This window comes from Rissa tridactyla, chromosome 22 (genome assembly GCF_028500815.1).
Source record: "Rissa tridactyla isolate bRisTri1 chromosome 22, bRisTri1.patW.cur.20221130, whole genome shotgun sequence".
Classification (NCBI taxonomy): domain Eukaryota; kingdom Metazoa; phylum Chordata; class Aves; order Charadriiformes; family Laridae; genus Rissa; species Rissa tridactyla.
The window spans coordinates 2004432-2025613 of NC_071487.1; the positions used below are offsets into that span (position 1 = coordinate 2004432).

At 46.4% G+C, this 21182-nt stretch overlaps 1 protein-coding gene and 1 long non-coding RNA gene across 2 annotated transcripts; one reads left to right on the top strand and one right to left on the bottom strand.

Moving 5' to 3' along the window:
* Positions 1-130: 130 nt before the first annotated feature.
* Positions 131-19259, top strand: MAU2 (MAU2 sister chromatid cohesion factor). The gene is made up of 19 exons (XM_054182255.1): positions 131-583; positions 679-696; positions 957-1022; positions 1705-1800; positions 3429-3523; positions 4001-4028; positions 4501-4656; positions 5205-5351; positions 5829-5919; positions 6557-6660; positions 7706-7783; positions 8343-8408; positions 8697-8780; positions 9721-9770; positions 10014-10091; positions 10561-10672; positions 11286-11376; positions 13067-13194; positions 14634-19259. The coding sequence occupies exons 1-19, from the start codon at positions 155-157 to the stop codon at positions 14706-14708; spliced, it is 1992 nt and encodes a 663-aa protein (XP_054038230.1). The 5' UTR covers positions 131-154; the 3' UTR covers positions 14709-19259.
* LOC128900761 (uncharacterized) lies at positions 18711-20910 on the bottom strand. The gene is made up of 2 exons (XR_008463360.1): positions 20154-20910; positions 18711-19139 (listed from the first exon to the last, which is right to left on the bottom strand). It is a non-coding gene; the product is annotated as an uncharacterized LOC128900761 (long non-coding RNA).
* Between the last annotated feature and the right edge of the window lie 272 nt (positions 20911-21182).

Below are 21182 nucleotides of genomic sequence, written 5' to 3' on the forward strand. Positions count from 1 at the left end.
ATGAGGCCCTGCGCGCCCCGCCATTTCCCGTCGGCGCCCGCCGCCGCCTCCCGGCGGCCCGCGGCGGGGCGGACTCCATATCCCGTCGGCCCCCGCGCGCCGCTCCTCGCCCCCGCCCCTCCCCTCCCGCCCGTGTTGTCGCGGCGGCCCTGAGATGGCGGCGGTGGCGGCGGGCGCGTCGGGCTCGGCGGCCGGCGCGGCCCCTCAGCAGCAACCGCCGCCTCAGCAGCAGTCGCAGCCGGCAGCGGGTGGCGCGGCGGGTTCCGGGGAGGCGGGCGGCGGAGGCGGTGGGGGGGCGGGTGGAGGAGGTGGCGGCGGCGGCGGCGCTGGGCCCGCACCGGGGTCGGGGTCGGGCGGCGGCGCGGCCGGGGGGGAGTCGTGGTACCTGGCGTTGCTGGGCCTGGCCGAGCACTTCCGTACGTCCAGCCCGCCCAAGGTGCGGCTCTGCGTGCACTGCCTGCAGGCCGTGCTGCCCCGCAAGCCCCCGGCCCGCATGGAGGCCCGCACCCACCTCCAGCTCGGCTCCGTCCTCTACCACCACACCCGCAACGGCGACCAGGCCCGCGGGCACCTGGAGAAGGCGGTGAGCCTCTGGGGAGGGTGGTTGTGAGGGGAGAGGCCCTGTCAGCGGGGCCGGGCTGTGGTGGCCGCAGACTAACCTGCTGTCTTCTCTTGCAGTGGTTGATATCCCAACAAGTATCCTTTTCCTGAACGCCCGGGCAAGGAGCATCGCTGCCCAGCCACCTCGCTCCCGCAGCGAGGGCTCCGACAGCAAAACACCTCGGCAGAGAGACCCTGGCCCTGGGGATGGGGATTTAGCTGGTATTTTTAATCTGCTTCCGTGGTTGCGGGTCGCTTTCTTAACACCTGTGTTTTGTTAAGGGCTTTTTTTGGACGTCAGGGTGCTGCTGTGTCCCGGGCCGTGTTTATTATTTACTTAACTCTGATGCTGCTAGATTCCCCAGTTTGAAGACGTTAAGTTTGAGGCAGCCAGCCTTCTGTCCGAACTGTATTGTCAGGAGGTGAGTGCACTGAGACTACCGCAGGAATTGTCGGTTGTCCTGGGGCTGCATTTAATTTGAGTATCTTTAGTCTTGAAGCAGTATATCGCGGTTAAAAATAAGACTTATTAAATTTTTAGAAGGTAGCTGTAATGTAAATACAGAGTACTAAGGTGTAAGCCTAAAAAACACTTGGTCTTTCTTCATGTGAAAGTTGCTGCTGGAGTTGCAGTGCAGGTCTCCTACAGCAAAGGAAGTTTACTTGGCCAAAGTATTTCTTTAGCCCTTGTTTAGACAAAGACAAGCTAATTTGGGGGGAGGGAGGGAAGTAGATGGTTTTCCTCAGGCTTTTGTTGTGTTTCTAGGCTATTTTTGTTCTTTTTCTCTAGAAAAGCCTTAACTAGTCTTTACTTTGTCTAAAGTAAATGTTTGCCTTTTCTCTCGCATGCGGCAAAAAAGCACATATCGGAATAGCGGTCAAAGGAATTAAATATTTAATACTTTCAGACTTTGCGTCAAGTGTAGATGTGTGGGCCTGCGTGTTAAATACGTGGTTTTGTTTCATGTTTTAAGGTTTCTGACCTATGAGACTTTAATGGGGAGTTGACAGAGAACGCAACTAGTTTAAAAGTTATTATTGTTAGTGATGAAGTTCCCAGTACCCTGGTTTTTATGTTGACTAGGGTGCATGTTTCTGTTTCAGAATTCAGTGGATACAGCAAAACCTCTGTTACGCAAAGCCATTCAGATTTCACAGCAGACTCCGTACTGGCACTGTAGATTGCTTTTTCAACTTGCAGTAAGTGATTTATATTGATAGTCCTGTTACTGTAGCACTGTGATTGGAAAAACTGGCTGGAAAATAGCTGTATTGTCCTTAAAAAGAGCTTGGATGCTTTCCCCCCCTCCCCCAATCATTGCTGCTAATGGGGAGACGAAGAAAAGTTTATGCTATAAAATAATGATATGTTCATGGCTATGGATTGGATAAAGACACACTTCTTAGGGCAGAAGGCGGCAAGGATCGTTCTGTGGGCTCTAGTAACACACGACTTCAGAGACAGAGCAAAATAAAACGCATGGCTAGCAGTAAGGGCAAATGATCTCATAAAGCCTGCTGGAATTGGAGCTTCGTTTGATTATTTTGAACCTAATTAGCACACAGAGCAGAACCGGGATGGGAAAAGCAGCTGGTGCAAAGGGCTCCAAGCAATGTTACTCTTCCTGTTCTGTAATGTGCTCTTAAGCGTGGCTTCAGCTGGACGGATCGGACTGTCTTTGCTTCTGGGAATAAACTGGTGCGTGTTGGAATTTGCAGTGTTTAACGTTTGTTACAGTTTTCATCTGTGTAGCTACTCTTAAATTTCCTCAGTGATCCAATGCATGAGGTGGGGAGTATATCCAAAAAGTTAACTGATCAGTGGGAAAAGCAGATTATTACTACCTCCCCCTATTTTTCCAGGTTATGCCTCTTCTCTGCTCCTAAAGAGCCTCGAGGTGTTTAACGCGAGAGTTGAGGGAGTTAATTGCTCTTTACAAGTACTCTGCAGCAGAGAGCTAGTTAGGAAGCAATTTTATCTTTGAAGACTGTCTTAATAGTCACCTGTACTTGTCTTTTCCCCCTTCCTGATGAGCTTAAACAAGCAGACGGCTCAGTTTAAAAAGAATTGCCAAGCTCCTTTGTGTAGTTTAGGAACAGGGAATTGTGGAGAGCCTGACTTTCCTATCGATTAAAGGACAAATGTTTACTTTGCAATGAGTTAATGCCTGAGTACTCAGAAGCAGCTTAAGCGTTTTTCTCAGTGCCTCCCTCTGAAGAGGATCCTTCCTCGAAGCTTGACATTCTTTGCTGATTTCTCTTCTGTGTGGTATTTCCTCTCTGCCATTTGCTTGACCGTGGAGGCCTGTGTGTCTCGTTGTCTTGGTGCCTGTTCTTCTACAACCGTGCGGTTTTCTACCTGAGTTGGGAGAAGGCACAAAAGTCACAGCAGGAGGGAGCGAGAGGTGCTCTGGCAGCTGCGTCATCCTCTCTCCATCACCTGAAACGTACCTTGCAGATTCGCTCTGCTCTTTCTGCTGGAAAACACACTCTGTTGTTCCAGTTACTCCAGTAAAGGTCCATGGTTACTCTGGAGCTGTTGGGATCTGATCTGCACTTGATCTTGATGAATTCTGACAGCTTTGAGTGGCATGAAACTGGGCTGAGACATTTTCTTTGAAATGTTACGGACTTTTCTTTTTTCTTTTTTTTGGAGAATGCCAGGTCTTCCGGGAAAATGCGTCTAAAATCAGATGGTACATTTAACAAGTGCCAGTTTAGCACTTGTCACGTGTAAAGCACAGAAATAATTACGTTTTTTAAAATTGCTAATTGGATTCACAAAGAAAATGCTGATCTGTTATGTGTTGTTTTTTTTTTTTTTTCAGCAACTACATACACTTGAAAAAGACTTAGTATCTGCATGTGACCTTCTCGGAGTTGGAGCAGAATATGCTCGGGTGGTAGGATCAGAGTATACCAGGTGAGTTCCCTGGACTTTTTTCCCTTCCCACAGAAAATATTTTGGTTTCCTCTACTTTTTATTTAGAGTTATTCTGGTTTTATTTAGAGATGTGATTGCTACATGGGTTTTAAAGGCAAACCAATATTTCTAAGGGTTTTCTTGGATCTGAGAGTTTCTCCAGGTCTTTCCTTTTCCTTATTCTCTTTATCAGCAAATTTTCCCAGTAGCCTGGTTTGGCCTTAGATACTATTGTAACTCAAACTGTCCAAAGCCTGGATACAGACCTGAGAGGCTGGGATTTGGATTCCTGGGGCTGTGATTGAACTGTCCCATCTAGCTTTTAAATGTGCTTTCTCCATCAGGTTCCTAAATACCCTTTTGTCTACTGTCTTTGAGGGGGAGAATGGCAGATATTTTTTTTTCCTCAGGGTTTTTGTATACGGTTGTCGTTTGAGTAACTTTTTCTGAGTATGACATCGTTTTGTTTCATTTCAGAGCACTGTTTCTGCTAAGCAAGGGGATGGTAAGTTGAAAGTACTTTTTAAATAAACTATTTCCTTGTTTAACTAGCGTAATGCGTGTTACAGAGCAGTAGAATATAACTTGCCTGAATGTAGGTTATTTGTTTTAAGGTATTTTGCATGCTTATCTGTGCTTTATATATACTGTTTTGTCTGTGTGTGAGCAAGCAAAGTATTAAAATATATCTGCAGGATTCTTGTGGAATTCTTGTGAATGGGTTTGACTTTTTTCCTTCCCTTACTAATTATGACAAATAATTTTCTGGATGGATAGCTGCAAACTGTCACTGGAGCCCTTGTAATTAGGGAGGAAGAAATCTGGTCATGTGAAAAGGCTGGCGCTCTTGCGATAAGATGTCTTTGATGAGTCTGGTTTTGTTTTAAATAGATCGATGTACCTGGGGCTCTGCCGTGGTTCTCGGAGTGTTTAAACCGTTTAGCGCAAAAACAGTGAATTTCTCTTTTAAATTACAGCTCCTTCTAATGGAACGGAAGCTGCAGGAGGTGCACCCTCTCCTTACTCTTTGTGGGCAAATAGTTGAAAACTGGCAAGGAAACCCCATCCAGAAGGAGTCGTTACGCGTGTTCTTCCTAGTCCTGCAGGTCACGCATTACCTGGATGCTGGGCAGGTACGTCCCAGTTCTGCTTCTTATAGATCCCGTGTGGTGAGAACTGGGGAAAAAGACAACTGCCTTAAAAGTAGTTAATTATTACACTGATGTGATTCGGGGGGATCTATTTTTATTTTTTGCTGCGCTGTTCTTTTTGTTAATGAAACTTAATTTCCACAGATTTTAATCCCAAATAAAATGAGGAGTGAAGAAATTAGATTAACAACTTCTTCCTCAAGGAAAATGTTTACTGTGATATGCTTGTAACCACAGCAGCCACTCTTGCCTCTGTATAATGTTGGTGGAGATAACAGGCTTTGGGTATAATTTTGAAAAACATTTTGGGTGTCTGTTGGTCATATATGCAAATACGAAGGGCTGATTGTTGTTAATCCTGGAACGGGCCTAAAGTAGTCGCTGTTCTGTCATGATGGTGTTGGGATTTATGCATGAACTAATTTCCTGAATGTAGGGATTATTTATTGCCTGGCAAGTTTTCCCAACTAAGTCAATGTTCAGGCATCTGGGCTGCAGCAGCGATGGCTGATGTGAATCATCTTTCACAGGTGAAAAGCGTGAAGCCGTGCCTGAAGCAGCTTCAGCAGTGCATCCAGACCATCTCCACGCTGCACGACGATGAAATTCTGCCCAGCAACCCCGCTGATCTCTTTCACTGGCTGCCCAAGGAGCACATGTGTGTGCTCGTCTACTTGGTGAGAAGCGCTTTTTTACTTCATGTATATTGCTAATTAATGAGGAATTGGTTAAAAATTGCTTAGAGCCAGCAGCGATAGATTCTGCAGACCATATGCTGCTTTACGTTACACTGACAGTTTAATTCTGCCACAGCATCTGTGAGACTGTTGCTTTCGGTGATGTCAGTGTTTGAAGAGACTGTGCAAGAAGTCTGGAAACTAGAATGTAACTTATTAATATCTGAGCCAAATAGAATCGGATTAACTTCTACCAAGTAGAGCTACGTTGGCTTATTTTTACCAGCGAGAGCGACGATCTTGACTTCAAAGTCCTGAAACCAGTTGCCCCACTTCTTGAATATGATTATACTACTAAATAATGACAAAAGTTATTTCAAAAAGCTGCTGGCTGAGGAGTTTCAACCTGAGGAGTTTCCCAACCCTTTCCTCTTTGCAAAGATAATATTTTGTAATATTTCCTATGTTCTCCGGCAGGTGACAGTGATGCATTCCATGCAAGCAGGATACCTGGAGAAGGCTCAGAAGTACACAGACAAAGCACTCATGCAGCTAGAGAAGCTAAAAAGTAAGCATGAGGATTATCATTTAGCTTACACTGCAAGTTTCCATTACTTGTTGCTAACTTAAATGAAAAATACAAACCAAAACCACAGCAACTTTATTTGGCTCACGGGAACAGCCTGCTGTCAGGTTGTTTCTGCTGCAGCTAGGAACTTTGCTCTGTTTTAAAACTGGGTAGTTACTTTGAATATGGGAATTAAGTTTTGCGGTTTTTATTGTAACTCAGTAAATGGGGCTGTAAATACACACGTGTTCATGCTGCCTTTCTGATTGTCTGTGTATTTGGTTTTCCAAGCCTTCGATTCTCTATAATGTTTTTGTTTAACTGGTGCTCAGACTCTCGCTCCTGACAGCTCAGGCATTGTGGTTTTGGTGGAGTTGTTGGGTTTGTGGTGGTGGTGGTGTTTTTTATTTAAACCTATGCCATCCTCCCCATGGCATGTGGTAGAGGAGCAGGGCAGTGTGCTGGCTCTTCTGACACCAGGTGGTCCAGCCAAAGTTTTCCGCAAAGGAGTCTTTGTATTGAAGTCTTCCTGAGGCACCTGGGGGACTGAGGAAGCTGGCTGGGTGCAGGGAGGCCGTGTGGTTGGGACGTTCGTGTTGCCTTCGCTTCACTTACTGAACTACTTTTCCCTCCTCAGTGTTGGACTGCAGTCCCATCTTGTCATCTTTCCAAGTTATTTTGTTGGAACACATTATCATGTGCCGGCTTGTCACGGGACACAAAGCCACAGCATTGCAGGAGGTAAAAATGGGGTTTCGTCATTTCCCTAGTTGTGGGTGTATGCAGTCGTAACTCCTATAATACAGGAATTTTAGTTTTGAGAAAGATACTCGGGCTGAGATGGGGATTCCAGCGGTGCAGACTGCTGGAACTAACAGCTACAGCCAGGCCTGGCGGTGTGCTCAGGGTACTGCAACTCTGAAGCTGTGGAACTGGCCTCCTCTTAAATATTTTCTTTAAGAACGCTTTGGAGTTGCTCATGGAGTCACCAATAATTGATCGGTGGCTAAAGCGGACGCCTTCCTGACCGTACTTTGCAGTCTGACTCTGGTGTCTTTTCCCTTTTCCTCGGGTTCATGACAGAGTGGCTCTTAACTCTTCCTGTTAGTGTTCCTGTCTTGTCCAAGTGTTTCTCAGTTTTTAAGGTTTCCTGCCTTTCTGTCCTTTTCTCCTCTTATATAGTTTGGGGGGAAGGAAGAGGGCAACAGTGTTCTCTAATGCAAGGAAAAACTGTGTTTTTTCTGTTCTCACAGTCATTTTTAATTCCTGTTCATCCATCCCTTATTTATAGGACGTGCTGCTGTATCATCTCAACCTCTGCCGTCAGCTTCTTGTGAACGTACTCGGGGGGCGGGGGGACATTTAGCTTGCTTAAAGAATAGTCATTGCTTCTGGCTCTTAAAACTTGTCACAAGCACATACCCCGTGGAAGGTTTTGATTCGTTTTTTCCTGTTGCGTGCCAACCCAAATTCTGAGTGTGTCAGAAGAGAGCTGTGACTTGGGTTGCAGGTGGTGCCACCATATGGTGGAGCTGCTGCAAAGCAAATAATTCAAAACCAGTTTGAGTGTGCGGCTGCGTGGGAGGAGTGTGTATGGAGCGGCGTGTGTGCCTTGGCTTCAGGCAAGTCCAGCCTCCGCTTTTCCCTCGGAGCCTGACTTGGGATTCTTGAACCAGTCACCGAAACGTACCGAATGACGTGTGTGATGCAAGTAGATGGATTTAGAGCATCAAATGAAATGGAGAAAAGAAGTGTCTTAAAATGTTATTATTTTTTTTCCTAACAGATTTCACAAGTCTGTCAGCTCTGCCAGCAGTCTCCCAGGCTGTTCTCTAATCACGCTGCCCAGCTGCACACGCTATTAGTAAGTGTCTGTGATTAGTAATAAACTTCTGGCTCTTCGGAAGACCCTGCCCAGGGCTCGTTCTGATCGGTCACCAGTAACCGCTGAGGAGGCAGTAACGCAGACAGCGAGGTTTCCTGCTGAGTAACGGGGTGTGCGTTACTGATTGCCAGCCCTGCTGTGGGAACTCGCGCCCGGTGTTATTTAAGCCTGTGGAAAGCTTAAATCCCTGTTTAAAATCAGTGACGTGTAGCGTGATAGCATGCAAGGTAAATACGCGAGATTTCTGCTGCGCACGTTTCAGACAGGGTGTTGTGGCAACTGCGTAAGAGGAAGAATTTATGTAGCATTGCTATTTTTTAGATAAATGGGGCATTTTTTTATAGGAACATGTTATTTTGAAGGACTTTGTGTAGAAATTGCTTATTTTTCCCAGAGCCAAGCAAAACTAAGACTTGTTGGTTACCTTTTTCCCTGCTAATATCTTGAGATTTCTGTGGTTTTGTGCACGCCTCTCTTTGCATTCTCAGCTCGCTATAATTGTATTCTGCGTTACCTTAGAAATATCGTGTCTTTACAGGGGCTCTACTGCATTTCTGTTAATTGCATGGACAATGCAGAAGCACAGTTTACTACAGCACTGAGGGTAAGATTTTTCTTCCCAAACTATTTACTGGGGATGTTCAGTGTGGAAATGGGCTTGTGGCGGTGGTTGTGTGGGTCACCGAACAGTTGAGGCTGGAAGGGAAATCGGGGATCATCTGTAGGAGTTACACTGGTTCATTTTTTTTCCGTGCTGATTACAGTTCAGGTCAGGGGGATTTATTAATAGCAAAACGTCGGACACCCCCTCTGTGATGTGTATGGGGTGAGCAAATCCTGAGTTAGGTGCTGAAGTATTTGACTGTGCTGGTGTCATCTTGTTTTATTTTAGCTCACTACACATCAAGAACTGTGGGCGTTTATTGTGACGAACTTAGCCAGTGTGTACATCAGGGAAGGCAACCGGCATCAAGAGGTAAGCTCGCGTCTGACTTGTTCTAAAAGTCAGAACTTTTCTCGGAGAGAAAACTGCTCCTGTGCTTGGATTGTTCTTTTTTTTCTGACCATTTTTGCAAAGCGGTGCCTTGTCTGATGGCCAGGCGCCTCCTTAATTAGCGTAGTGTCAATTAACGGTAAAGAACCAGTGGTATGAGCTGTCCCCGCAAAGCGCCGAAGCAGCGTGTTCTGGATCGTACACAGAATTCTCTCCAGCGAACTTCCCAGTGTGAAGGGCGTGCTTAACTCTGTCATCTCGACTCATTCAACCTGTTTGCTTCAGTTTCCATCTGTTCGGGGGTTTTATTAGATTGCGTGAAACCTAGCAAGGTTTAACTAAACATCCAGAAATAGGTACACGCACACGTGTGTTCCTTTTGCTTCAGCACTGGGCCTGAAGCAACGTTAACGTGAAAATTCAGCTGTGTGTGATCTTTCAGAGGCTGTAAATCGACTTCTTTCACCAAGCACGCAGTACTTTGTTAAAAAGCTTAGAGAGCAAAAATAATAATAAAAAAAGATGACCATGACCCTTTTTTTTTTTTGCTTAGCTGGTTTCTGGTTTTAATTGAATAGCAGATCCGATACAGCGTTCATTTGGATCTCCAACAGCTTGGTTAGACGCGACAGCTATAAGTTTTCTGAGGAAATATTAACATTGTATAGAAAGTTCTGTAAAGTCTGAGGGAACGTATTTTGTATAAAACTTGATTTTAGGATCAAAATGGGCATGAAAACTCCTAATATTGGAATGTTTGTGCTATGATTTAACCAGCACAAGTAAACTTTGGGTGTGTTTGTGGTGACTTGCACCGTTTTGATTTGATGTGCGCTTCCTATAAAAACACTTGCTGTCAGTACCGTAAGCTCGTATTTGTGAGAAACGCTGACTGTCTGTCTTTTCTCCTCCCACTTTGTAGCTTTACAGCTTGTTGGAAAGGATAAATCCAGACCATAACTTCCCTGTGAGGTGAGAATTCCAGAAACTACATGCTGATGTTGCATTGGTGATGGTAATACTGGATTTACAGCAGGCTTTTTTTAAAAGAAAACAAAATAATCGACTCCTTTTCAAGGCAGAAGTTCTGACCATGGGTTAAATATAATGGTTTGTTTGGAGATTTGATTATTAGGCAAATTCCTAGAAATCTTGTCTGTAATGCGTGTGGTCCCTGCACAATGCCGAGATTTCAGTGCCTTCCTTTGTCCGTAGCTCTCACTGTCTTCGAGCAGCAGCTTTCTACATCCGAGGCCTCTTCTCCTTCTTTCAAGGAAGATACAACGAGGCAAAGTGAGTACAAATCGCTGCGCTTGGAAGGTGGGGAAAAAAGGAGAAACTAAATCAAGCGTTTTAAGATAAAAATGAAACCCCCGAGGCCTTGCTTTCAAACCCGCCAGCGCTTCTCCCTGTGGATTTAAGTCAACCTTCTGTTTTACTTGGCGGAAAATACCGGGAAGTTGTTCAGTTTGGACCTCTTTAGTTCTGAATGCTGATAATAATAATAATAATAGCTGTGCCACCGCAGAGCACGGCACATCTGAAACAAGCTTTTCAAAGCTCTCTTAAAGTCATTTTTGCTAAATGAAAGGTGAGTGTTGGGAATTAAGTGCTTTGTTTAAGGTCACCTGCAGCACACGTTTATTCCCGAGTGCTAATATTTGCCAGTTGGCAAATTAATTCAGTTCTTAATTATGTTTTTTTGCATGCTGGAGGGAAAGCAGAGTTTTTAAAACACTTTATTTTTGCTCTGTTTTGGTAGACGATTTTTGCGAGAGACGCTGAAAATGTCAAATGCCGAAGACTTGAACCGATTAACGGCGTGTTCTCTTGTACTCCTGGGTCATATATTCTATGTGTTAGGGAATCACAGGGTAAGCCTCTGCTCTCGCTGCTCTTACCGCGTCCGGGTTTGACTTGTCGTTTGCCAAAGAGAATCAGGACGTTTTGTGAAATTGATCTTATTTTAAGAACACTTGTTTATTGGTGTCCCACTAAAAGTTGGCAGCTTATTGACTTACATAATTCTGCAGCTGTAATTTGCACGTTTAATAACACTTTAACAAAGTAGTGGTGTTGGGAGTCTGTTCTAGAAGCGTGTGTTTCTATAATGCCTGAAATCACTTGGAAAAAAAAAAAAGGAGCTGAATAAAGGACAAATAACATCATTCAACCGGATTGTTTTGGAAGGAATTGTGGGTACAAGCTCCTTAATTCTCACCATATGCCAGAACACGTGAAATATTTCTATTATCTTGCCCAACAGAGACACCATAATTCCTAGGACAGAGCAAAATTCTAGGCAGCTTTAGATGATGTGTTTGTGTTATTGTCCCATTAAGCACTTCCACTTGTTAGCTAGAACACGGCAGCAATTAAAGTAGGCAAATTTTTCATCACAAGTTTAATATCTCTATGTAATGTGTGTTTGCAAGGAGGGGAAAAAAAATAATATTCATTTTATGTTGATGATCTGTTCTTCACCAGGAAAGTAATAATATGGTAGTACCAGCCATGCAGCTTGCGAGCAAGATACCAGATATGTCTGTGCAGCTGTGGTCCTCAGCTCTGTTGAGAGGTAAGTTAGGAAACGGTCTTGTTCTTAAAAAAAGTGGCAAAAAGCCTGTTGCTGCCGACTGGGGCTTGAGAACGGGGATGTGTCTCGCCAGGAGACTGCTTGGGTTTATGGGTTTATGAAATACCAGTAGAGCTGCAGGATGGTTCTTCCAGTTACTGGTCTGCAGCCCTGGCACTGCTCTCGGATCCTCCAGTTGGGTTTGGGGGGCGGTGAGAAGGCCCCGCAGAGCTCCAGCATCCCCGTGTGACTGGTGCCTCGCACGGGTTTCTCCCGTCGGGGCTGGGTGGCCTTTACGATAGAAACAGTAAGTGGTGACCCTTTGGAGCCCTCCAGTTCGCACCCGCGAAGCAGCCACTCTGCCACCGCTCTGCTGTTCTTTGACTGCAGTTCCAACCGTAGTAAACATTTGATTAAGTTTCACTTAAGCTTTTCTTCTGTGTATGGCCTTTAATTATATCACTCCATACGTAAATATTGTTTAATCTGACTTGCACAGGCCCCAGGATGCTTTGTTCAAATATTGACTAGCTTCTTGGCAGACCATCAACATTAATGCTGCAATTGATTTGCTCTCACTAGAAAATAAAGCGGTAACTCTACCCTTTTTTCCAAGAACTTACCCTGCAGCTTCCATTTATATTAAATTGTCATGTTTACTGTAAGCTGCTCTGCGTTGAGCGCCGTGGGCCAGGCTGATTTTCTGCTTTGCCATTGCCTTCGCTTCAAAAGTGCTTCCAGGCAATTGAAATAATTTTCTTATTCGTTTCCAAGTGGTAGTTCATGTCCAAAACATGCCGATAGTACGATGTTGAATCTGCTGTAGATGAAACACCGTCCCGTACTCAGCTGCTGTTGCCTCCGGTCGTATCCACCAGCCTGGGAACAGCAAGAGGCAGTTTCCGTTCTGCTTTCATTTTTCCCCTAAGAGCTTCCTCTCTAGAACTAATTACCTACTCTTGAAGAAAAGGTGCTTGATGAGGAATAACAAAACACAACCACATGTTCAGCGACAGGAGGTGCAGCGTCTCAGCCCCCGCCACGCTGTGCTGCTTGTAATTTACAGCTGAAATAGCGTGATTTTCAGTAGGTTCCCGGCCTTAAATCTGATTGAGCGAATGCCTGCGAGTAAATCTCGGAAAACGAGACGCTAGGATCAGCTCGCAGCGTCCGCAAAGCAGGAGCCTTCTGTAGAACCCCAAAAGCCAGGATTCACAAAAAAATAAAAGTTGCTTGCTCTCTTGAGACCTGTGCTGCCGGAGCGCGGAGCCGCAGCGAGGAACCCGCGCGTCTTCCCTCTTCCCACTAGGTGGTGCTGGAGACTCAGAATGCGGCCCCAAACTGCGTGGGGGCTTTTTTTGGAGTGAGGCGTTTGCTTCCTCCTCTTGGAGCTCCTGTAATGCTATTTTTTTTAATAGTTGGCAACTAAAATGACACCAAATCCTGCAGTGTGCTCTGCCAGTGCTATTGGAAAAGGGAAGGCTTCGGGTTCCCCATGTGCCCCCGCTTCTCTTGGAGGTTTTTACTCAGAAGTTACGTGACTTCAGTATATTGGCTGTTTAAATGATTTAGCCATCAAATGTAGGGATCCACCAAACACAGAGAATGATCTTTTCAGATAAGAGAGCTGGTTCCGTTGAAAACAAGTACAAAGAGCGTTTCTTGGTGAGCACACGATGCTCTTGTCTTCCAGACCTGAACAAAGCCTGCGGAAACGCCATGGATGCACACGAGGCGGCACAGATGCATCAGAACTTCTCACAGCAGCTCCTGCAGGATCACATCGAAGCGTGCAGTCTTCCAGAACACAACCTCATCACGGTAAGAATCGTTGTCGTGCAGTTACGAGCGGTTTTGGGACAAAACAACGTGCCTTGCTTTCCTTTCCCATTCCTTCTGCTGACCGCACTTCTCAGGAAGTTGCCAAAATTCGGGCTACTTCCCTATATTTAAACTGGACTGATAACAGGAAAAGGAAGTGTGACTCAGTTAATTAATTCACTTTTGTAATGTTTATTTGCTAAGTATGGTCTTTCTTTATTAGAAGTGTTTTCTTGGCACGCCAGAACTTACGCGTTTTAAATGGTTTTTGTAGGAGGTGGCCACTTTGTTTTGGGGCCAGCCATTACTTTTGGAAGAACCTTACCGCGTTCTCAAGTTTTAATTTTAACGTTTAGATCATCCCTTGTTCTGGGGAATGCTTTGTTGTATGCTGCTAAAAGTACAGTTTCTGTTGATACTTGAGCATTCCTAAGGGTTTTCTCCCGTTATCTGTAAATCTGAATTGCTACTTAATATACCATTTGATGCCTGTATAGCCATCGCCTTAAAGTGCAACTTTCTTTGGACTTCAAATATTGATGTCCTTTCTCTGAGAAACATTTTTAACACTGATTTAAAAATACAGAATGGTCTCCTAAGCTGCAACTCAGCAACAACATAAGATAATTTAATGTTCTGGACTGAAATAATGTCCAAATGGGCATGTGGGATGCGAGGAACTTGAGATCTTTTCCCCAACATTCCCTTTTGGGGAGTAGAAGGGAGGAAAAAAGGCCAATAGGAAGATGTTATTTCCTGGATTTACTTGCAAAAGGATCCTGAGACTTGGGAGAATGGAAGTGTTTGCGATGCAGCCAGGTGCCCGACTCCATCCGTCACGGCAGTCCTTGGGCCCGTGCTCCCACCTCCCCTGTCTCTGCTCGCCAGCGCTGGCTTTTGCATAATCTGTGATGGATTAAAAATCTGGAGGGGGAAGAGGATTAAGAACCAAATATTAAATTTGCCCATTTTAGGAGATTTTGACTAATTAAAGAGGAAAATACTTGAGTGATGAAACAGGTGAGAACCAGACGTGTTACTTGCTCTGGAAAGGCCGTAGCTGCAGTTTGATGGGCTCAGACCCATCTAAAGCGGGGCCGCTTGTTTGTGCAAGTCGTAGTTTCCCTGTTCGGAGGGTGGGAGGTTTCCTGGTGAGAGCAGGAAAGGCTTTCGCTGGGTTGTCGCTCACCCTGGCTGCAGCACGGGAGTCAGGTTTGGAACGACGGGCGCGTGGAGTGGCTGCGGTTCCAAAGGTAGTCAAGCGCCGGGAGCTCCACACATGTAAAACAAAGTCAAACCTGATACGCAACTTCTTGAGCTAATTAAAGATTTCGTCAGGAGGAAGTGAACGTCTGCATGGCGAGCTCCTTCCTCCAGCCCCGCCGCCGTTCCTCCCCAGCAGCGGCTGTAGGATTTTCATGCTGTTTGTTATCTTTCAGTGGACAGATGGACCACCTCCTGTACAGTTCCAGGCACAGAACGGACCCACCACCAGCCTGGCCAGTCTCCTGTGAAACAGAATAACTATCGGGACAGTATGTTTAAAAAGAAAGAAAGAAAAAAAAAAATGCCAAAAAAGGAGAAAAAAAAAAAATTCATGCAAAAATCTTTTCTTCAAAGAAAAGGCAGCAAATTCCTCTTCTAGTGAGGGCCTTGTAGGAAACCGATTGCAGAAAGACAACGTACATTTCATAGACTTGCAAAGTGAGAAGGGCATTTTAAGCTGCTTTTACCTGTGTGTGAATATACAGCTAGTGTGTATATACCTGCTGGTTTTAATCTGCTTTCCTCTTGCTGAGAATTAAGGTTTAGTCCAAAGGACGCTCGTTCCTTAAATTCTTAGATACCGACTTTTTAAAAAAACTGTCACAGGAAATGAAGAGGACTCACACAGTTTTGAATACTAATTGTATTCTAAATACTTCAACCTTCCCCGAAGTACGATGCGTGCCCAGTTTAATGTTTCCTGCACCCTTTCGCTCCTGGGAATAATTGGATTAAATCATGCTTGATCGTAGGGTGCCCTGAAGTTCTAAATTTAGTTTCTGAGGTAATATTCTTTCCTTCTCGTTGTCTGCAAGCTGCTGCCGGTGCTGTTGTAGCCTTGCAGGTGAAGGTAAGGATGAGATCGGGGAGATGCGAGTTCTGACGGGGGTGTGTTTGTGTCCTCGGGGTCCGCTCCAGGCTGAGCGGAACAGACGTCGTTGGCAGAGGAGCAGGTTCCGTGTCCCAGATTCCTGAGCGTGTGACAATGTGCCACCGCTTTGTCCCTATGAGGGTCTTCCTTCCATCTCCCTACAGTGACGTCCAGTCCCGCGCGGGGTAAGGCAGAACCACAGCTCTCTCCAGCTCTGCTACTTTGTCATGATTCGTAGGGAAGGGGGAAATTTCTCGTCCCCCTGTGTAATCCCTCTGTGGCCAAGCAACTGGGAAACAGCGTTTTGCATCTTTGCTGCAGCCTCGCCAAGGGAAGGCAGCGTCTGTGCCTTAATGATTTTTACAAGTGATTGAAGTCAGAGTTAAACGAGGTGGTTAAAACCCAGATCTAATATAAGCCAGAGGCTTATGATAAAAACTAAACTCTAGTCTTACCCTTGGCAAAAATTTTAAAGTTTCCAAACTTTTCTGTGTTAGCTTTCCTGTTCTAGCTCAGTTTTTTGTGAATTCTCGCTGCATTTGCCTGCGCCTCTGCAGCTCTCTCGGAACAGGAGAGAGACAAGGCCCAGGGTTGTTCTGCACAAAATAGTTAATGGGAGTTGTTAATTCCATGGAGCGTCAGCAGCTTTCTAGCGAGGATGCGTGCCAGTCCGTCGTAGCGCCCTGTAAAGCTTGCGAGGTTCATGGGGTTGAATAAAGGTGTTTTTCTCTCTTGGTAGCTCTGCATATTTATCTCCCAACTTAAAAGGGGGAGGGAAGAGGAATCTGCTAGAAAAATGAACTTGCGTAGGGCTTTCTGTGCTTGCCTCTCTTTCTGAGGGAGGAGGAGAATGTTTTAGAGGAAATCTGACCCCCTTAAACCTTTAGAACTTTTATTGTAGAAGGAATACTGTGAAATCTGTCTCCAGTGGTCATTCTTTTTCAGTTTGTCCCCTCTCTAGCAACAGCTCACGGACACACTTGCTTTTTGTCATTCAAACCCCTCCATTTTTACCACTGAGTGACAATAACTGGACAAGCGCTTGTCCAATCACCAAACAGGATTTTATCTTTTCTCTACTGGACACGCGATGCCGATTTAATCCTGTTTTTAGCCATTTACTCTTGCAGAAGCCATGTATATAACAAGAGGCCTTGTTAAAACTCCTACAGGGAAAACATGGCCTCAGTATTGATGTAGGGAGAGAGTTTTATTGCTGGGTTTGCAAGGAAAGAATTCAGGGCTGTTTAAAATCTCCCTTAGAACTCAAAAAATAGGAAAGAAATTTGTGAGTTAGCGCGTGGGGTATTTGGAGGTACCAAATCCAGGGAGAACCCACGCGGGTGGACCCTGTTCTGCATCGCTTGCTTGTTGAGGTCCTGTTCCATGGCTGCCACCCGGCTGTCACGGTCTCCTGTCCCCTCTGAGGCTTTGGGTGGCAGAGCCGATGGCTGGCCTGCTGTGGCATTCCCATGGGAGCTGTGGCATTCCCATAGGAGCTGCCGGGCACCCAGCACTGGGGGCAGGAGCTCGTCTCCATGCTGGCGCCTTGGTGGCACTTGGCTGCCCATGTGGCCTGTGGCGAGAGGTGGTGGCTTCACTGGCTCCGCTGCTGGTCCGGGACAGCCGGGCCATGCCGCAGGCAGCCCTTAGAACAACTTCAGCGGCTCCGACATGCTTGGATTTTGATCAGGAATGATCAGGTAAATCCTGCCTTGGGAATATTGATACCCCATGGACTATTTTTAAGTCTTTCCCCTGTTTTTTGGGGCGTGTATAGGAGGCAGTACCTCTCTCTGGCTGGTCCCTCTGTAAGTCACTGAGTTGCAGGAACTCACTACCTGGTTTTAAGCACCCAGGTGCAGTGGCCACTGTCTTGAGTGCTCTTAGCAGCGGAGGAATGACGAGTAACTGAAAAAGATGTACTTTAAAGTCTGCTAGAAATAATCCAGGTAATTCAGGCATTCTCTTTTTCTTTTTTTTTTTTTTCATCCAATCTGAGGCTGTTATTTAACTGATTACATGCCCATGGCAACGATAATAATTTGCTTTAAATGCTGGCCCAAAAAAAAGTGCTGCTTTTATAAGGCGATATTAAAAAAAAAAAAAAAAATCCCAACTCTGGAGAGCTGTGGTTTGGGCTGAGTTTAAGAAAAAGCATTTTGCAGCAAGCGAGATGCCCATCAGCGCCGGTTTGGGCGCCCGCATCTCCTGACCTTCCCTCCCAGCTGGGGGACCCGCCGGGCGGAAGGTTGTGTTACGGGGAGCGAAAAGCGCTGATTTTCCGGCTTCTGGTTGCGGGTACTTGTGCGTGAAGCCAGTTGGTTTGTAGTTGAAATCCCTCGCTGGGCTGTTCTGGGGAGGGAAGGAAGTACTTGAGGGAAAGGCTCCTGCTCACTTCTGGTCTAAGTGTGCCCAGGTTTTAACAGGAACCATTCGGGAAATGCGGCAGCTGAACTTGTTCCTCCCGACGTTACAACTCTGGGATTTTCCCCATCCGTGAGAAGCAGCTTCACCTGGGCCTTTCGCACTCGGCTGCACGCACCCCCAGCCCGGGGGCGTCCACAACTCTGCTCCTTTTCCAGAGTCCTCTTCCCATCCCACAATTAAAAAAAAAAAAAAAAAAAATCATGTAAATTTGAAAATAACTCGGTGATTTTTCTATCTCTGAAATTCAATGTACATTTGTTACAATGTACAGTGCTTTTTAACTACACTTGTATATTAAATTATTTAATAGTTTTTGCTTTTCAGTATCTTTTGTATGTAGCAGAGATTAAAACAAGGACCTCATGACTGAAGTTCTTCCTAATTTTCGAATGCGTATGTAAAGTTGAACAGAAAACTAGAAGTTTACAGCTAATGTTCTGTTAAGTGCTCGGTCTGTCTAACTTGATTTGAACAACATATTTCTAATCTTTCTTGTCCAATCATTTAATTCTCTATAGAAAGAAACATGAAGTCTTTTATGAACTTCTAAAAAAAAAAATTATTCTTCTAAAGATGTAATTTAGAGAACTGTACAGTTTTTTTTCTCTAGTATTTTTAAAGGAGTAGCAAGAACTTACACGGAAGCATCTAATCACTGTTTTGTAGATAGTGTAAAAACTTATATATGTATAGAGAACGCAGTCTGAAGAAGTGTTTGCCTGTTGTATTTCATTTCCTACAGTATGACCATCAGAAAGGCCCACGCGCGCAGAAAATCTGGATTTGGCAGCTAGGGAATTTAAATAAAATAAAAATCCTGAAATGTATTCCCTGTCCCCCCATTTGCGCACTCGCTGTGGCACCAGGAGTGAAAAATGGACATTGATTAAAATGTTTGGGCCTTAAGTTGCGACGCTGCCTGTGGACACATGGAGTTCAGCGCAACGTATTCCATGTTACTTCACTGCTTTAATTTTATTCAGTTTTTCTAAATTCTCCAGAAAGTAAAATTATGATAGAAGGGGTTCGGTAATGTCCTGTTTTCCTTTAGAGAATTACTGACCCCTCCAAATCATGCTGGATGAACCTTTTTCCATAATTTTTCCGTGCTGTACGGCAGTTCTCGCTGCGCTGGCGAGAAGCGAGTGAGAAAGAAAAATCACGTGGGTAGTTCAGGTTGTACAGAACTCCGGGAGAAATCAGGATGAAATAACACCCGTCTGTGCTCTTCTACTGTCCGTCTTAGCAAGTGTATTTAATTGTTTCCTGCAGTGAACCTTTAAATGTTCTGTCGGGTTTGTACAATGTATTGTTAAGTGTTTGTAGTTCTCCGTTAAGTAGCAGGACGTGTACCTTCTGCCCACGCTCCTTCCTGAACCTGTAAATACAGTAACTCATGTAATGAGGTGGAACCGGGGGCATTACCTTGTTGCCTTTGCTTCCTCTCGTTTTCTATAATAGAAGAATTTTTAAATAAAGTTTAATTTTACTTCTTCTAGCAGTTTGTAGAATACGAATTCCTTGGGTTGATCTGCAGGTGATCCTGCCTAGAAAGGACTTACCCCAACGTCCCAGCACCTGCTGTTGGAAGATGTTTAAGGCCCTCCCGGCTGTGGGACGGGAGGACAGGAGGCTGTGGACGGTGGGTGACAAGGGGGGAGCGGGGACAGATCCTGCTCTGCCTGCACTCAGGCTGGGGGCTCCTGCCTGGGACCAGAATTTCCTGCTCGAAGGACTGGAGGTGGCCATGAACCTGCCCCAGAGATGCCAGAGCCCAGGCAGGTGGCGGGGTTAAAACAAGACTTTTGTGGATTGGTCAAACAGCTGGAATTTTTCCTACTTGGACAGAAGGATTTTTCACAGCAATTGTGCAGCCAAGGAAGATGCTGATTCTATTTGGTCTTCACAAACGGGATCTGGTTTAATGGAAATTGCCTTTTTTTTTTTTTTTTTTTGTCTTTTATCCCAAAATTTGAATGGTTCTGGCAGGTATTTTTACACCTTGACTTCAATTTAAAAGGAAGAAAACTGCTGAATTAATTTCTCTGCAAGTAAAACTTTGAAGAAACTGAAAATTTTAAAACTTTCTGCATACCGTCCCTTTCCAAAATGTCATCTGAGCTGCTGTACTAGTCCCTTGAATTTCATCGCAGAAGCCGAGTAGCTTCTGTTCCAACAAGTTACTCACTATGTGAAAATTTTAACCCAAACGGCAGCTTCCTTTCTGTCAAAAATAAGACTTGGCTATGCTGACCCTCCACTCTCCCTACCCTGGTTATCTGCAGTTCCTTCCTCACAAAAACAATTGCATCTGGCATAAACTGAGCTATTGTCGCTTTATTTACCCTCAATTATAAACCTGCTTCACCCACGATTTTATTTTCTTTTTTACCTTCTAAGAACAAGCTCGCTTGCAGGTGTCTAAAAATGCTGAATAAGAAGTCCTGAGGCTCGTGTCAGAGACCCAAGTAGCAAGCTGGCGGCTCAGAAGACATTTTTCGCGTGAACGCGGTCGTTCGGAGACTCCCATGGAGAAAGTTAATTTATTAATTCCTTTGTCCCCGTTTCTGCGCGTTGGTTTGGCCGGGCGGGTGTCGGTAACCCCGGGGGCGTGACGGACCCCAAGGGTTAACGTCCCTTCGCCAGCTCCGGCGGGGGCAGGATGGTGCCGGAGCCGTGCGGGGGGTGCGGCCGGCGGCGGGGGAAGGCTCCGCGCACCCCTGCCCCAGACCCGCGGGGGAAGCGGGGATGACTCACCGCCACCGCGGCCCGCCCGGCCCCCGGGCGGCTTGCCGGGGCTTGCCGGTCCCCGGCTCCTGCCCCCGCTTCATCCCCTTCCCGCCCCACGCTCGGCGGGGCTCGGGGACAGCGAGGGGCCCTTCCCCGGCGCTTCACGGCCTTCTCCCCCTCCCCGCCTCACGGAGCGACCCCGCCGCCGGCCCCTATCGGAGGCCCCAGGCCGGCCTGCGCGGATGGATAAGGGCCGCCGGCGGCTCCGGCCCCTCCCCGCGGGCAGCGCATCACCTCAGTCGGCCTCGGCGAGGTGCCCGGCGGGGGCTCCCGGCTCTCCCCACCCCGGCCCGGCCCGTCCTGTCCCGCCGCCGGGTCCGGGGGGGGGCGCGGCCGAACCCCGGCGCCCCACAGCCCGGCCTGGCGCCGGCCACGCCCCCTCCCCGCGCGCCGCGCCGTCCATTGGCTCCCGTCCTCCCCACCCACCCAGGGCCGCTTCGCGTTTACTGGCCAATCTGCCTGTCAATCAAAAGGCCGCCCCGCCTCTTTTCCTCACCGCTTAGTATGTGGGCGGGCGGGAGGCGGGGCTCGAGCCGCGATTGGCTGGAGGGTTGGGCAACCCCCGCTTTTGATTGGGCGTCGCAGCCGTCCGTAGCGCGTTTCAAAAAAATAAAAAATAAAAAGAGGGGCG

Excerpts from the sequence above, each read along its gene's own strand:
- MAU2 (XM_054182255.1), top strand. The coding sequence starts at position 155 with ATGGCGGCGGTGGCGGCGGGCGCGTCGGGCTCGGCGGCCGGCGCGGCC. Across the intron at positions 5,920-6,556 it reads GCAGCTAGAGAAGCTAAAAA|TGTTGGACTGCAGTCCCATC; the intron begins GTAAGCATGAGG and ends TTCCCTCCTCAG. Across the intron at positions 8,409-8,696 it reads AGTTTACTACAGCACTGAGG|CTCACTACACATCAAGAACT; the intron begins GTAAGATTTTTC and ends GTTTTATTTTAG.